At 45.6% G+C, this 17,064-nt stretch overlaps 1 protein-coding gene across 5 annotated transcripts in view; it reads right to left on the bottom strand.

Moving 5' to 3' along the window:
- Nucleotides 1-17,064, bottom strand: part of Shld1 (shieldin complex subunit 1) — a 95,740-nt gene that overhangs the window by 65,630 nt on the left and 13,046 nt on the right. For 3 of the 5 annotated variants that reach the window (XR_013108826.1, XM_076929802.1, XM_076929801.1), the window contains exon 2: nucleotides 10,611-10,795. Coding sequence is in view for 4 of the 5 variants with exons in the window: in XM_076929802.1 (XP_076785917.1) it covers nucleotides 10,611-10,791 (181 nt within the window). In the remaining variant the exon portion in view is untranslated. Of the gene's footprint in view, nucleotides 1-10,610; nucleotides 10,796-11,659; nucleotides 12,131-16,478; nucleotides 17,043-17,064 lie in introns of those variants that run through there. The other 2 variants (XM_076929803.1, XM_034496736.2) reach the window with 2 other exon arrangements.

Here is a 17,064-nt window from a genome sequence, read left to right as displayed (position 1 = left end):
TGACACAGAACCAGAAGCTTGCTGTTCTGCTCAGTGGTAGGCCAGCAAGCCCCATCCTCCACCCACAACTCAGGCTTCTGGTGAATATGGCCGCTCTGCTTTTTACATGGGTGCTGGGGTCAAGCCCTGCTCTCCACAGAGCCTTTTCCTCAGCCCATTCTTTGTTCTTTGTTTAGTGTGCTAAGATGATCTTGCTGTGCAGCCCAGGCTGGCCTTGAATTAAAAAAAAAAAAAAAAGGAAGTCATGGCTTTAAGACTTCTTAGACTGGGGCTAGAGAGATGGCTCAGTGGTTAGGATGTGTGCTACTCTTGCAGAGGACCTGAGTTCAATCCCCAGCACCCACATCAGGCAGCTTACGAACTCCTCTGATTCCAGCTCCAGGAGATTTGATGCCCTCTTCTGAACTGGACATATATACATAATTAGAAAATAAAAATGTCTCCAAAAAAAAAAAAAAAAAAATCTTAGATTTAGGAGGGCATGGCAGCATGGACTTGCAATCTCAGCACTTCAAAGGCGGAAGCAGGAGGATCAGGAGTCAGCAAAGGCCTGTCAGGAAGGAGAGGAAGAAATACAGGCTGGAAGTAGCTTAATGATAGAAACTTGCTATGTGTAAGGCCTTACATTCAATCCCCAGCACTGGGGCCAGGTGCAGCTTAGTATCAAGCCTGTAATCCTAGGTATCTGAAAGAATGAATGAGTCTGGAAGAAGCCCAGATCAAGGCCGGCCTGGACACTAGAAAGAAAACGCGAGAGGGCTGGGTGTGTGACTTAACGTAGAGCTCTTGCTTCACATGTGCCCGGATCTTGAGTTCAATCCCATTCGTGCTTGTGTGTGTGTGTGTGTGTGTGTCTGTCTGTCTGTGTGATGGGGGGGGGGGGGGGCCGGAGGTCTGCTTAATCAAAGCAGAGAATAAATAACAAAAGGTTTAACTCACTTAAGTTTCAGCGCCCCACCCACCCTCAGAAATAAGTGGACAGCAGCCACAAGAGGGCAGTAGAGCCAAACATGGCACTTGATATTACAGTATAAAAACCGGGGAGCAATTGTAGCCAATTCCACCCCCACCCCAAACTAGCCTCCTAAAGCAGCAATGGCACTGCTTATAGATGACTTCTTCAACTTCGTATTCTATACCACGCTTAACCATAAATTCCCAATCGTCACCTCCTGAATACTGTGAGCTTGGTGGCTCACATTTGTAATCCCCAGAGACAAGGTGGGGGGTCAAGAGTCTAAAGCCAGCTTGAGCTATGCAGAAAGACTTTACCTCAAAAAATAACATTTTATAAAAAATGAGAAAGTAAGTTCTTGGAAACACCAACATATGACATGCTGGGAAGAAAATACCTGCCACTCAGTGTTATCATTTCAATAGTAGGGAAAGACCCAAAGTGCTGGTATGTAATAGAAACAGTTGTGTTAGGGAAAATAATCTTCAGGCAGATGAGACTGGCACCAGGGCAAGCACTGCTGGTCCCGAAAACCTGGCGAATTGACTTTGATCCATGGCTCTCACACAGAAGTAGTGAGGACTTAGTTATTTGTGAGGTAGAGTTTAACAATTTAGACCAGGCTGGCCTTGAAATCAGGGCTCTATCTGCCTTTGACTCCCACATGCTCACACATGGCTACCCCAAGGCTTTTCAGCAGACCAAAAGCTGGAGAGCACAGCTGTGGGGGCAGGAGTTAGGAAGGACAGCAAGCAAGTCAAGAGCTTGTCCATATTTGGCTACCTGACAGACAAAATGGTAGGATGGTCACCCTCCCTGGGATGAACAAGATGCCTGATGCTGGAATGCTGGAAGAGATGCTGTATCCAGGCCTTGGAGGAGGAGGCATGTTTGAGTATATGTGTGTTTGTGTATCTATCTGCCTGTTTGTGTGCCTGTCTGGTGTGTGTGTGTGTGTGTGTGTGTGTGTGTGTTCGTGTATGTGATGTATACCAGAGGATAACCTTGGGTGTTGCTCTTGAGAAGCCACTTGTCTCAGAGTTTCTATTGCTGTGAAGAGACACCATGTCCACAGATACCCTACCCTACCCTTTTTCTTTTTGGCTTTTTTAAAGACAGAGTTTCTCTGTGTAACAGCCCTGGATGTCCTGGAACTTGCTTTTGTAGACCAGGATGGCCTCAAACTCACAGAGATCTGCCTGCCTCTACCTCCTGAGTGCTGAGATTAAAAGTGTGCACCACCATACCTGGCGCCCACAGCACCTCTTAATAAGGGACACACTTAATTAGGGCTGGCTTACAATTTCAGAAGATTAAGGCAGAAGTAACTCTTAGGTGCTAGAGGCAGGCAAATCTCTGTGAGTTTAAGGTCAGCCTCATCTATATTGTGAGTTTCAGGACAGCCAAAGCTACATAGTAAGATCTTGTATTTAAAAGCAAGCAAGCAAGCAAGGAAGGAAGAAAGAAAACTTTAAAAATTATCTTTAGGGATATCCTGAAGTCTATAATTTTATGTACTCTTATTAAGAAATATTTGCTGAATTAAGAAACAGTTCCTGGGGTGGAAAGATGGTTCAGTGGTTAGAGTTCCTTGCAGAGGCCCCACACCAGGCAGCTCACAACCACCTAAAACTTCAGGTCCAGGGGGTCTGATACCTCTGGCCTCTGCAGGCACCTACACTCACATATACATACACACACTTACACAAGCACACATGATGACTGAAACAATTCCCTCAGGCATGGTGGCACAAACCTATGATCACAGCACTTTTGAGGTTGGGGACAGTGGATTTTGAGCTCAGAACCAAACAAGGCAACAGAGTGAGATGCTGCTATCTCAAAGCAGCAGCCCAGCAGGGCTTGAGTCTTTAACCCAAGCACGAAGGAGACAGATCTCTGTGTGTTCAAGGCCAGCCCTGTTTACATAGTGAGTTCCCAGACAGCCAGGGATATACAATGAAACCTTGTCTCAATAAGTAAGTAAGTATACTTACTTACTTATTGTAATGTATACGGATCAATACAATGTACTCAGTAACATGATACATCTTTAAAGCTGTTCCATTTCCTACCCTGCTCTTCCTGTTTGGATGTTTTCTTTTGTTTATATATTAATTACATTTATTTATTGTTGGGAGCCGACTTTTAGCAGAAAGCGGCTATCAGCTTTGCAGCCATCTCGAGTCATATACCCTGACATGAGACTTGTTTTTCAACAGCCTACAACAGCTGAAGCACACTCTGATATCCCACATATTTTGTGTTGCTGTTTACTGCCCCCAGCTGCAAGGCGCAGGTGTTATCCACGCCTACAAGGCATGTGGTTCACGTGCTATCCACGTGCTATCCACGCCATACATGCCTGTAAGGTGCACGTGGTATCCACACCTTCAAGGCACGTAGCAAAAGCCTATAAATACCCCAGATTTCCCTTCAATAGAGACAAGGAAGAGAATATGGGAGACAATGAGAGAGACAATAAAGGAGAGAGAGACAATAAAGGAGACTTGAGACTTGATCAGACCCTCTGTCTTGTCTCCATTCTTCCCGTCGCTTGCCCCACACTCTCTCGCTAGACCCGGACCTGCGGAACAGAGCGGGCCATTACAGTTTGGCCGCCCAACGTAGGGCAGCTCGGGTGTTTCAATTTATGGGGTTGGTTCTCTCCTTACACTGCATGGGATCCTGGGATCAGACTGACCTGCAAGCACCTTGACCTTGGAGGCTTCTCACTATATAGTCCACGCTGGCCTTGAACTCACTATGCAATTCAAACTAGTCTCAAATTCATCCTTTTCTGCCACCTCCCCCTCTTCTTCTTCCTCCTCTTCTTCCTCCTCTTCCTCCTCCTCCACCTCCTCCTCATCCTTCTCCTCCCCAGCCCCCCCCATCAGCTTCCCAGGGGTACACCTCCGGTACACAAGAGTACACCATTCCAACCTCAAGTGTTCCCCCTTCAAGGAACAAAGTGTGGGTGCATAGAGAGAATTGTGGACTAGTCCCTTTCTAAATAAGGTTTAAATAAATCTGCAGAGCTTGTATAAATGTGCACACTTTTAACTTGTGGACTTTGTCATCCACCCTCATAGGTAAGACCAAACATAGCTTGAATGTGTCCAAAAAAAGTCACAAATTTATGAGCAAGGCACTCATGACCAATACTTTATATCCTTAAATCTTTAAAAATTTAAAATTTCAATTTTTTATTTATTTTATGTATATGAGTACACTGTAGCTGTCTCAGACACAACAGAAAAGGGCATTGGATCCCATTACAGATGGTTATGAGCCACTGTTGGGGTTGCTGGGAATTGAACTTAGGACCTCTGGAAGAGAAGTCAGATCTTAACTGCTGAGCCATCGCTCCAGCCCCATTAAATCTTAAAAAAAAAAAAAAAATTCTCATTTTATGTGTATGGTTGTTTTGCCCACATACATCTATGCACCAAGTTCATGCAGTGCCCACAGAGGACAGGAGAGGATGTGGGATCTTCTGGACCTGGAGTTACAGACAGCTGCAAGCTGCCATCTGGATGCCGGGAATAAAACCTAACTCCTCAGAAAAGCAGCCAGTGCTCTTAACCACGGACCCATCTCTCCAGTCCCTCTTTCTTTTACATCTTAACAGCTTTCATTTATTCAGTCTATCAGCCTTAACCGACCACCTACTATATACCAGGTGCTGCCCTGAGAATCTACTCACTGGTCAAGGCCCAAGTTAGCAGAGAGCAGCAGTGGGGCGCCTGCCAGTCAAGCATAGGGAAGCCAGAAGTGAATACAAAAGGGTTTTATTTACCCTTAAAGGTTATGCTCCAGGAAGCTGGACTCTGTAGCTCCAGGGAGGACATTGTCTGCACAACTCAGTGGTGGCACAAGTCTAAAATACAAAGGCCTGGGCTGGAACCCAAGCTCCATTTCAAAGGGCAAAGCCAATAGACCATCCTAGAGGCAGGTGAGAAAATGTCTTCTGGGGAAAATAAGGGTTTCATTCATTCCAACAAACAGCTAGAATCCAAGTTTCTGTTTCTTTCCTGGTTTCCACCTAAGATGGTGGCTCTGACATCTTCTCTGCAGGTAGCTGATGGGTGCTTCTTCCACAGCACAGGGTTAGAGTGTGTGTGTGTGTACGTGTGTAAGTGTGTATTTGTATGTGTTTGTATATACGTGTACATGTGTATTTGCGTGTGTTTGTGTATATGTGTGTATTTGCTGTATTTGTGTGGGTGTATTTGTGTATTTGTGTTTGTGCGTGTGTGTCTGTGTCTCAAGTGAGCCAGGAGGCATGGTTGGCCCCTGAGCTGTACTGAAATTGAAGTGCAGTCAGCAGGAAGGAGCTGGGAAGGGGTAAAGGCAAGTGCTTTAGGCTTAGCCCTTTACAGTCCTCACAGACCTCATGTTTGCATGTCTTTAAAGTCCTGCCTTTGAAGTCAACCTGACCCAGGACTGAATTTGAACACCAACCTCCCCAAGGCTGTTTCCTCAGGGGTCACACAGAGGTCAGAACAGTATTTACTTCTTTGGGGGTGGCTCTAAGAATCAAAAGGCACAACATGCTGGGGGTCTACAGTGCTAGAGCACTTGCCTAGCACACTGGAAGCCCTGGGGTTGCGGAAGCAGCAACGCATGCACACAGAGACACACAGACACACACACACAGACACACAGACACAGCATAGACACAGAGACACAGCACAGACATACACAGACACAGCACAGAGACACAGCACAGACACACACAGAGACACAGCACAGATACACAGCACAGACACACACACACACACAGACAAATGTGTATAAATGCCTATGGCACAGCACCTACAGAGTAGGTGGATGATAACTCATCCTTCCTTACTGCCTCTTGTGAGTTAGACATGGGTGTCTGTTGGACGACACAGGTCAAGGCTTTTCCTGGCACTGTAGGAAGACACAGCTGAACAAGTCCTGAATGTAGCTCACTAGGGAGCCTGTGAGGACAGCTGTTATGGACATCGGCCACCACGCCCAGTTCTCACATGGGTGTACCTGAGAGCCCAGGTCCCCATGCTTGCTCAGCAAGTGCTTTACCCACTGAGCCATCTCTCCAGCCCCAAACCTAGAATTTTACAATTATGTAACTTCCAGTCTGAAGTACCGACTGTTAAGAGTTTATAATTGTTTCGCTATGAGAACAGAGTTTTATAGAATGAGATACCATGCAAATTATAAACAGGATAAAGCATATTTACCTATTCTTAAATATTACATTATCTGGATACCTTTGAAGACTGGGATGTTGACAGATTCAGAAGAAAAAAAAAAAAAACCCACAAGGGACATTAAAGTACTGTTAAAGTTTACAGCCACCTGGCAGCAGGGCCTTTAATCATCAAAGAGTTATTGTGCTTAACTCTCAAGTCTACATTTCAGTTCCCAGCACTGTTCTCAGACAAAACTTCTAGTCTGAGGAAAGCGTCAAGATTTCCTCCACCCATATTGCCATGTCTAAACAACTGCAGAGAGAACTCTGGTCTGTGCTGGGATGCTCTGTGGGTGTCTGCAGGACAAAGGCTCTGTGGGCCCTGGGAAGGTAGGCTACAGGGTCTACCTTATCAAGCCACAACCACAGAAGAACAAGCCCTAAGGAACCTGTGACTTGCCTTTGCGATAGTTCATGGAGACCATTCATTGCTTAATATGGCTCTTTGCTCCTGCTTATCTGTGCTGCTCTGCAGTCCTGCAGCCAGGACAGTGAGTATCCAGCAGGCAAGAAGTTCAAGTCCATTGCCAAGTCTGAAGTTGGTGGTGATGGATGGATGGACAGCCCATGGAGTGAACTGGAGCTGATCAAGGGCGGAGAGCACCCAAAGAGGGAATCAGGTGGCTCAGGCATTAAGAGTTGGCTCAGCCTAAAACAGGAGTCCAGGCTTCTAGAGAGGGTGGTCCCAAGGGTCTGTGTTCAGCCATGCATCTGGACAGCCTTGCACCACTGCTATATCGGTTGTTTGGAACAAATAACATGGCTACCAGATTACAGAGTCCTCAAAGTGAGGCAAAAAGAGCTGAGTGAGGGCTGCCAGAGAGGAAGCACAGTCTCAGGGAGACTCACACACTGGGATGGAAATGTGCCCCAGGGAGACCTCTTGGCAGCAGTGACTTTCGCCCTTATCTACCAGGACAGGCACGGGGAGGAGTCTCATGACTATGCCTGTGTGAGGCAATGGTTGTTTATTTCAACAGTACTTCCTGAGAAGTGCCTGCCTGGTAACCTAGGGACAGACACACAGCTATTAAGGCAGACAAGAGCCCAGCCTCTCCTGCCTTTGTATACCAGACTGAAATGAAACTTCAAGGTTTTCCTCGCTTACTCCTTGGATCCTAATAATGCTTTAATTTCTTAAAACGTGATCTAAAAACTCATTCCTCTTAGCCTCCTCCAGGGTATGGAGATTGGCAGGGGTTATATCCAATGATGGGGGGGAAGTATCCATTAGCTTGGTTCCTAAACATGTGTGCAGGCATCTGCGCCAGAGCAGGTGCTATCCCGTAGGTAGATGGGGTGGTGGCCATGTACCTGGGGAAAAACAATCAAGGGATGAAGAAATAAAAAGGGCCAGCATCTTGGCTCTGTGGGTCCCTGTGTCAGGTGAATTTGAAGAGGCCACAGCTTGGAATTGCTGTGCCCAGTGGTCCATCTTCCACTCTGAGCAGGCTCAGAATGCCTGGGGCTCTAGGGAAATTTAAGATTTTATTTATGGACATGGCATAGACGATGAGTTCTTTCTCTTCCACCATGAATGAAGACCCTGATGCACCACAGACAGTCTACCCGCAGACTCAGTATATACAAAGAGCTGTGGTCCAGGATCAAGGATGTGCACCTGGCCTTACTTTATGTGTGGACCATTGCAATCCCCATCATCCACCAGCTTTGCAAACTGTGGTACGAACAGAGAAAGGGTGGGAGGAAGCTGGGACTACAACTCCGGTGGAAACACTACTTCCAGCCTCTGAAATCCATGACACTTCAGTCCTCCAATAGAGTTGATGGTGAGTTTTCATGAAATTAATTCATGTTAATGGAAGGTCCAGATTTCCTGGGTCTACATCCAAACCTGCCCAAACGGTGGTTTTGCACATAGATGGCTGTGGTGCTAAGTCTCAGAGACCTTTATATAAGGAGGCTTCGCTTAAAACTTAAAATGTTATTAGCTTTACCTTTCCAGTGACTGTTCAAAGATGCTAACCGTCTAGGTTTGAAAACAAAAAGCTTCACCATCAATCAAGGTTATGACCGCTCAACAGGTTGTAAAATCTGAAGTTGGGGAGACGTGCTAATCCCTATTCCAAGATGGTCCTGTAAAATTCCAGGCCAGCCAGTGGTATGACTGAGACCTTGTCTCAAATGAACAAGTAAACAAAAGAGAACAGAAACCCTGAAGCCAGTCTTCTCCCTTTACCACCTTCCCTGGGGTTAGAACAGTGACGCTGCCTCAGATAAGCCACCTGTGCTCTGGTGTCGTGTGTCTAGGCTTTGGTGGATGCCTGCTGCCTTACTTGCTGCAGATGTACACCACTGTCTGGAGGCGGCCTCGCTCCGTTACTGTACACTCCACTCTTTACCAACTCATGCCTGGATTTCATGGATTTGGTGACATAGAATTCTAATATATGTGTCTTAGTTTTCTGGTGTTGAGATTGAACCTGGGGCCTTGAGCATGCCAGGCAAGCTGCACATTTGAGCTCTCAGCCCATGACTGGATTCTCACAGTCAGCTCCTGGCTCCTATCTAACTTAGTAACAAGGGAGGCCATTATCAAGCCTCCATCCCAAGGCCCCCAGCAGACTCTGGTCACTCGTCAGAGCTGACTATATTAAAAGCCAAGCACAAGCCATATGAACACTGCCAAGGGCTCCCGAGTGCATACTGAAGTTACAGAACACTGCAGAGCTACCCCAAATGACCCTCCAGTTGGAAGACTCCTCAGAAGAGAAATCTCCTAACAATATAGAACAGAAAACACAAAAACTAACATCCAGGTGGCTTAGGAACTGGAGGTGTTAAGAATCTGGGCTTGAACAGCAGGGTTTGTGGGGATACCCCTGGAGATCAAGCAAAGGCAAGTCTGGATCTGAGCACACAGCTGGTCCAGAATTGTCAGAACAAGACGAGACTGTTGGCAGGAATCTGCTGACGTGCTACAAGGAGAAAATCCATAGCTTCAACTACTTACAAACATGCAATGACAGGAAGGTAAATGGACTCAACATGGAAATAAATCAAACCAACAACAACAAAAACAGGCTCTTGCATTGATACTACAGGTGGCTAGGCACTGGAGCATGTGCCTGTATCGCCAGCACTGGGAAGGCAGAGTGAGGGGGACCAGGAGTTCAAAGCTAGCGTGTTCCCATAGCAAGCTCACGCCTAGCTAAGTGAGTCTCCGTGGAGCCAGGGGTGGTGCCACAACACTTTTTTTTTTTTAAAGATTTTATTTATTTATTTTACATATATGAGTACACTGTAGCTGTCTTCAGGCAAGCCAGAAGAGGGCGTCAGATCTAATTGCAGATGGTTGTGAGCCACCATGTGGTTGCTGGGAATTGAACTCAGGACCTCTGAAAGAGCAGTCAGTGCTCTTAACCACTGAGCCATCTCTCCAGCCCCCATTTTTTTTTTTAAACTTTTTTTTTTCCCCCACAAGATGACGCGGGAAATGGGAGAGCGGGACACCCCTCTGTGGGTGGGAGCCTTAAGGGCCGAGCCACTGGCGGTTCGCTGCCACAACACTTTTAATCCCAGTACTCTGGTGGATGAGGTAGGTAGATGGGTCTCTGTGAGTTCAAGGCTAGTCTAGGCCAGCCTGGTCTACATAGCAGGCTCTAGGCCAGCAAGTGGCACATGAAATTTGAATCCAGGTTTGTGGATTATAGACTGGATAAGTAATGGGAAAGAGACAGGTTTTCCAGCTTGCTAATTATCATTAGCTTTAAATTACCAGCTTCTGCAATCCAGTCAGGAAATTTTACAGGGAGTTTCTTATTTAAATCCAGAGCACAGGGACTGATAAGGTGGCTCAAACTTCAGGAGCTGAATTGAATCCCTGGGACCCACACAGTGGGAGGTGAAAACTACTGATTCCTGCAAGTTGTCCTTACCTACACACACACACACACACACACCACAGCATGTACACACTCATACCCTGCATCAGTCCAGAGCATCCTTCCCAAGAGAAGCACTGACAACTCTATTCTCCACATTCCCCTGCACACAGTAGGGTCCAAAGCTGTTTTCTGCAGTCTTAAAAGAACAAAGTACAGTTCCACTCTCTTTATCAAACTGAGTGTCTTCCTTCACTGAGTGCATCTGGACAGACATCAAAAACGGATAACAAAGACCTGCCTCCCTTCCTGCTCCCCTTTGTCTAGACACACTGTGTTTGGATCACCCCAAACTCTGAGCTCAGTGAGGGAAGGACTGGGCGTTCACCTCCACATCCCCAGTTCTTGCACACCATCCTGTTACTCGGGGAGGCTTTGAAGTCCTTCTCTGCAGCTTTGCTGGGTAAAGCCCTTCCCTATGTAAGGTAACTTACACAGTAAGAACCACCACATGCCCTTGTCTCTTTTAGTTGCTTTCTTTAAGTTGGTTGATTCAAACCGTGCTTGTTACCTGGATCATCAGTTGAAGAAGAAGGGAAAGGATGGGATTCCAGACAACTCAGAGAGTTGCTGTTGCTTCCCTGGCTGGCTCTCTGGGATCCTTCATAGCCTAGGCTGTCACACACCGTTGGTAGATCCAAAGTACAGCTCTCTCCTGACAGGCTGCTGGGCGTGGCTGCCGGGGATTCCATAGGCCTGTGTGGGGAGGTAAAACAGCTCTGTGTCACAGGGTCTGTGCAGTAGGAGCTACCCAGAGCACGGCCCAAGGAGTCCGGAAGAGCAGCTACTCTCTTCCCCTAAGTAATGGTTTTTCTTCTCTTCTCCTTTGATCCAGTGTTTGGGTACCAAGTTCCCTTCATTGTGAGACCGATATACTCCCACTTGAGAAAAATATCAATCCTAATATCAGCTAGGAGCCAGGCATAATGACAAATATCTGTAATCCCAATACTCAACAGGCTGACTGACCACGGAGGATTCCAAGTTTGAGGGCAGCCTGGGCTAAAGAGCAAGACTATCTCAAAACAAACAATACAACAGTAACATATTAGAAATATAATTTCACTGGGAAAAGAGGCTGTTGTTAGAAAACCAGGAAGCACAGTCACAGCAGTCTTCCCCGTGAGGCACTGTGTAAACTAGAACTTAATGCTAATGAGAATACCTGGGATTTTTTGTTATTGTTTCTTCCTTTTTTTTCCCCTTGAGACACTGCAGCCCAGCCTACCCTAGCACTTGCTATGTAGGCCTACAGTCCTTGGGCCTCAGCCTCCCAAGTGCAAGGACTATGGGTCTGAACTGCACTACCTGAAGGGAAAATGTTGAGGCTACAGTGGAGGCAAACAAGTTTGAGGTCGGGCAGTGGTGGCGCACACCTTTAATCCCAGCACTTGGGAGGCAGAGGCAGGTGGATTTCTGAGTTTGAGGCCAGCCTGGTCTACAGGGTGAGTTCCAGGACAGCCAGGGCTACACAGAGAAGCCCTGTCTCAAAACAAAACAAAAGTTTGAGATAATGAGAGCTCTTGGTCCAGATTTTATAAAACAAAATACCATACACACCTGAAGTACCAAGACAGGCTGGGAGCAAGGGTACACCCCAGATTATCTGGTTATTCATCTGGTAATAAGAGTCAGGTGTCATGCATTCCCTCTGTGGCCTGAGACAGGCTCTAGGGAAACAGAAGTGAATATTTACTATAGGTCCTTCACAGAGCTCAAAGTTTGGAGAGATCCAAACAGAAAGCGTGTTGACTCTGAATTTAGACAAGGAAGACCAGAAAGGGAAGTGGGCTCTAGAAAAACATTACCCTCAGCCCAGGAAAGCATGGACATGGAGAGCCAGTTTAGTGGGGGAGGAGGGAACAACGAGAACACAGTGCATGTATGAAGAGGCAAAGATGGAACATGCTACTTGTATGCTAATGCAAAAAATAAGGAAAAGAATAATAACCAGTTTAAGACCGGCCTGGTATTACAAGCATATAGAAACTACACTAGGAAACTGAAGCAGAACAGCCAGCCTGGACCCTCAGAGGAGCCCCTACCTCAAAATAAAACAAAAAGAAATAAAACCAAGGCTGAGGAAGATTGTTAGACCCACAATCATCATCACAGGACACTGGGAATATAAAATGAGCATCAAAGATCACTTATGCTAGGTGCAGTTGCTCATGTCTGTAATCCCAGCACTCAAGAATCACTTATGCTAGGTGTGGTTGCTCATGTCTGTAATCCCAGTACTCAGGAGACAGAGGACTGCTGCCAGTTTGAGCCAGCCTCAGCTACAATCTGAGATCCTATTTGAAAAATCAGAGACAGACAAACTACCAACAACAAAGGATAATTTAAACACTAACTAACAAGCCATTGATTGGTTTTAGCTAGATGACCTCCTCATCATCTACCCTGCCGTCATCTCCGAAAAGGACAGGAAGGGCCTGGCTTCTGTCAGCATCTTGCATACAGAAAGTCTCTAGGTGAACTCTGAAGTCCTCCAAGGTAGCTTGCTCAATGAAGCACTGGAAACGTTCATGTTTAAAACTGGGAATTAAGACTGGAGAGATGGCTCAGCAGGCAAAATCACTGGCCATATTTCCAGAGAACATGCGTTCAAGTCCCAGCACCCACATGGTAGCTTACAGCTAGAACCACTTGTACTCCAGTTCCAGGGTATCCAACACCTTCTTCTGGACTCTCAGGACACATGAACATGGTACACAGACACACATGAAGCATACATAAAAACAAACTCAAACACCCATGTACAAAAACTAAAAATAAATAAGATAAAAAACCAAAACCAACTAACCAACAAGAAAACCCTAGTGTTTCCCTTCCTGGGTCTTGAATCTGTGAGGCACTGGATCAACAGAGGAAGTCCCTTGCAGTACACTCCCTCCTGCCCATGTCTCTCATGAGTTTCCAACAGCAATTAGCTTTATGATAGCCAGTACCCGATGCCAGGGCTGCTAGAAGCACCTTGCACCATCCAGGAGTATATACAGGTGTGCTTATTCACTTGGTAGCTAGAAAGCAGACAGGCTCACAGGACTGGAGCCTGCTCAATCCTGGCAGCAGGCAATCCCATGAGCAGCAGACACTCATTCCCTGCAGTAGTCTAGGTAACGGAGAATGCTTCTATGAACTAGGCCAAGGTCCTATGAATCAAGAGTAAGGCGGAGATTAAGAACACACGTAAGAACTAAAAGGAGATCAGTACTTAATAAGTGAATGGATAAAGAAAGGAGCTAAGGAGGAAGCCAAGCTAAGTTTGGATGCAATGGCTGTGTCATCAGTGGACTTAAGAGAAGATGAAGAATGGGTTTGGAAGAAAGCATTATTTCAAGTCAAGGAATACTATGCAGCTGTTAAAATGATAGAACACACAAAAAAGAGAAATAAAAGAACTTGAAAGATCTCAAAGACATATGTTTAATAAACAAGGCAATTTCAGAATAATATGAGCAGTGCAATAAAGCTAGTTCACATTTGTCAAGAGTATAGTAGATTTGACCCCTATACCGAGTGCTTTACTTGCAATAACCCTGTGCGTGGAGCAGAGAATCCTATGGATACATGTTAAAAAGCTGCTCCCAAGGAATGAGCCCAGCCTGAAGGCCTTCACTCTCCCATGTCTGAGCAGCCTCAGTGCTATAGCCTTGATCAGGCAAAGACATCGAGTGTTGAAAACAAATCAACACTGCTGCCTGGCCAGGCCCTTGTTTGAAGACACCCAGTCACATGTTGTAGACACTGGCTCAGGCAGAGGAGTAGCCAAGGTATCAGCTGACCACTTCTAAAGGGAGTGGAAAGATAAGGTTTCCAAAAAACCAGAACATCCCGTCTCTCTGCAGGCACTCTAACAGCTAAGCAAGCTTGGAGCATCAGCAGGGACCTTTGCATGGCACCTCTGGCTTCTGCTTCTGTTACGAAACCCTGCACAGGAGGCCTGTGGAAGGGAGTGTAGAGGTCACAGATAAGCCGCATATTCTGCTTGCCTTCAAAGGAGCCTTGGAAGAACATCAAACTGAATGTCACTAATGAAAAGAATCCCTGATTCTTGCTTTGCACTTTGAATCACTTAAATGCCCAAAATTCCAAGCTGGGCAGTGTGCAAAAAGGAAACAAAAAATCGTGCTGAAAAGCAGAATTCTTCGCAAAATAAAATAAGCAGCTGCATGTGTTATCCTAAACATACTAAGAATCAGCTAATGTGCACAGGAGAAAACAATGATACAGAGGGAGCTGGGGGATCGAACCCAAGTCCTCAGGCAGACCGCCAAGGGACTTCCTTACCACTAAACAACACTGCTAGGCCTCCATAATGAACTCACATAGTTTTTCTTCTGAAAGAAAAAGAAAGGACAAGGGGAAAGGCAGCCCAACAACAATATTCACAGTCACATCACAAGAAACACACAGTCAGCCGGGCAGTGGTGGCACACGCCTTTAATCCCAGCACTTGGGAGGCAGAGGCAGGTGGATTTCTGAGTTCGAGGCCAGCCTGGTCTACAGAGTGAGTTCCAGGACAGCCAGGGCTAGACAGAGAAACCCTGTCTCGAAAATACAAAAACAAAAACAAAAAAAAAAAAAACAAAAACAAAAAAAAAGAAACACACAGTCATATCACAGAGACACATACAGAACATCTAGCAGTGTACACGAAAGAGATGGTTCCAGGGACTGGAGGTATAGCTCGGTTATACTCCGAGGGCCTGTGCTCGGTTATATTCAGTGGGCCTGTGTACCCTCCCACCCCCACACCCCCATACAAAAAATAGAAGGTAATGATTATATGTCAGGACTAGATGGAACTAACCACCCCCCCCCAAATTCAAAGCTATTTTATTATTTTAAAATCATGTTATTCATTCTTGTTGGTTTGGTTATTATTAGACATAGTTTCATGTAGCTCAGACTGACACTGAACTTGCTGTGTAGCTGAGGTAGACACGTCTGACTCTCCTATTTCCCCTCCCACTGAGTTGGGGTTATGGGTATGTGTCTGAATTACGCAGCACTGGGGAGCAAATCCAGGGCTTTGTTGATAATAAAGGAACACTCTACTAATTCTACCCAGCAACATCCTCAGTGCTCAGTTATTTTAACCCCTGTTAATCTGTGTATCCCAGCACATTACTGATAGAGTAAAAAGTAAACCCACCACAGACACGTGCAGACTTTTGACAAATACAGTTTCGAGATTACTCAACAAGCTAGGATTAGTCTTGTTCAACTCATAAAGAGTGGTTTTGAAAGGCCATGGTAAGGATGCTTAGTGAGGCCAGCTAAATGCTCTCATCTTGAAATCAGGAGCAAAACCAAAGAATGTCTCCACCTGCCATTCCCAGTCAGTGTTGTGCTGTAAGTTTTAGACAGCACAGTTGGACAAGAAAGGTATTCAGATTGGGAAGAGAGCTGTAAAATTATCCCCCTTCACAGGACACAGGGGCAGAGGATGTAGCTCTGTGGCAAAGTGCTTGCCTATCATGTACCAGGCTCTGGGCTCAATTCTCAGGGCAAAAATCGAACAAAAATCAGATATGATCTTGTATAGAAAACCTCAAGGAAGCCACAAAACAAATTTAAAAATAAACTTACACAAGTTTGCAAGATACAAGACCAACACATACACATATCACTTGTATTTTTAGACAAGTGATACAACCTCAAAAGAGAACCCATTTCCATTTATAAAGGCGCAGAAATAAAACAGGACTGTATCAAATATGCACAAGATGTTAAATATGCACTAAAGAAATGGAAGACATTCCTGTTTGTGCAGCAGAACCAGTATCTTAAGATGCTGGTATTCACAGGGGAGGTGGTGCACACCTTCAGTGCTAGCAGACACAATCCCATCTCTGTATGTTTGGAGCCTACTGAACTACATAGCGAGTTCCTGGCCAGCCAGGGCTACATAGTAAGACCCTGTCCTAAAATAATACAGAATATAATGTTGCTAGTGCCCAAATTAACCTAGAAAAGAAATCAAATAGTGCAAGCCAGATGTGATAGCATATTCTTAAGATCTCAGTGTTTAGGGACACACAAGCAGGAGGACCTTGAATTTGAGGCCCGCCTGGACTGTGTAGCAAGACAGTGTCTCAAGAGCCAAAACCTCTAGAGGAATGAAGACAACACTGACACAAAGACATAGAAGTGAAAGAGAAAAGCAAGCCCCAAAGTAAAATCCCACTGATGGGCAGTTGGTGGAGTGCTTCAGAAAACAGTTAGGAAGGTCCTTATCAACATAAAAATAAGAATATACAATACAATTCCATACAGTTAGGCATTGTTAGTCATTAATAGAATGTGATTCTCTCAAGTCCCCAAAACAAGCTTTGCAAATCCCTGGCCCAAGAAGGTAGTCACATACTTTTTTGATCCCGTTTATACAGAATGAAAATTAGACAACCGTAGAGGCAGACAGCACTCTGGTCATAACCCAGGACTGGAGTAGGGGCAGGTGGTGGAGTGATGCTCTCGGGTTCAGGACTATGCTCCTCAGAACAGTTTTCTTTGGGGTGATGAGACAGTCCAAGGTTATCACAGGTACACAATTCCGCTAATGTACAAAACAGACTGTAGCTTACACTTTAGATTTTATGAAAACATCAAGTCATTAATAACTGCTGTTTAAAATTATAATAGACCCGGAGTAGCCCACGCCTTTAATCCCAGCGGAGGCAGAAGGATCTATCTGTACGTTCGAAGCTAGCCTGATCTACATAGTGAATTCCAGGACAGCCAGGGCTATGTAGAGAGACACTGTCTCAAAACAAACAAACAAACAAAAAAACGAAATAAAAACTTAAAACACTAAAATAGATAATTAACTGGAACTAATCCTGATCTAATTCCAGAGCCAGGTAGGAAGAGCGCAGTAGGCGGAGCTTGGAGCGGAGGGGCGGGGCGGTTGCCGGGGAAACCCGTGGAATAAACTCTCCGCTCCTGCCTTCCCT

The sequence above is a fragment of the Arvicanthis niloticus genome, chromosome 2 (assembly GCF_011762505.2).
Source record: "Arvicanthis niloticus isolate mArvNil1 chromosome 2, mArvNil1.pat.X, whole genome shotgun sequence".
Taxonomy (NCBI): Eukaryota; Metazoa; Chordata; class Mammalia; order Rodentia; family Muridae; genus Arvicanthis; species Arvicanthis niloticus.
The sequence above is the reverse complement of the archived record's forward strand: the minus strand, read 5'-3'. Positions and strand labels throughout refer to the sequence as shown.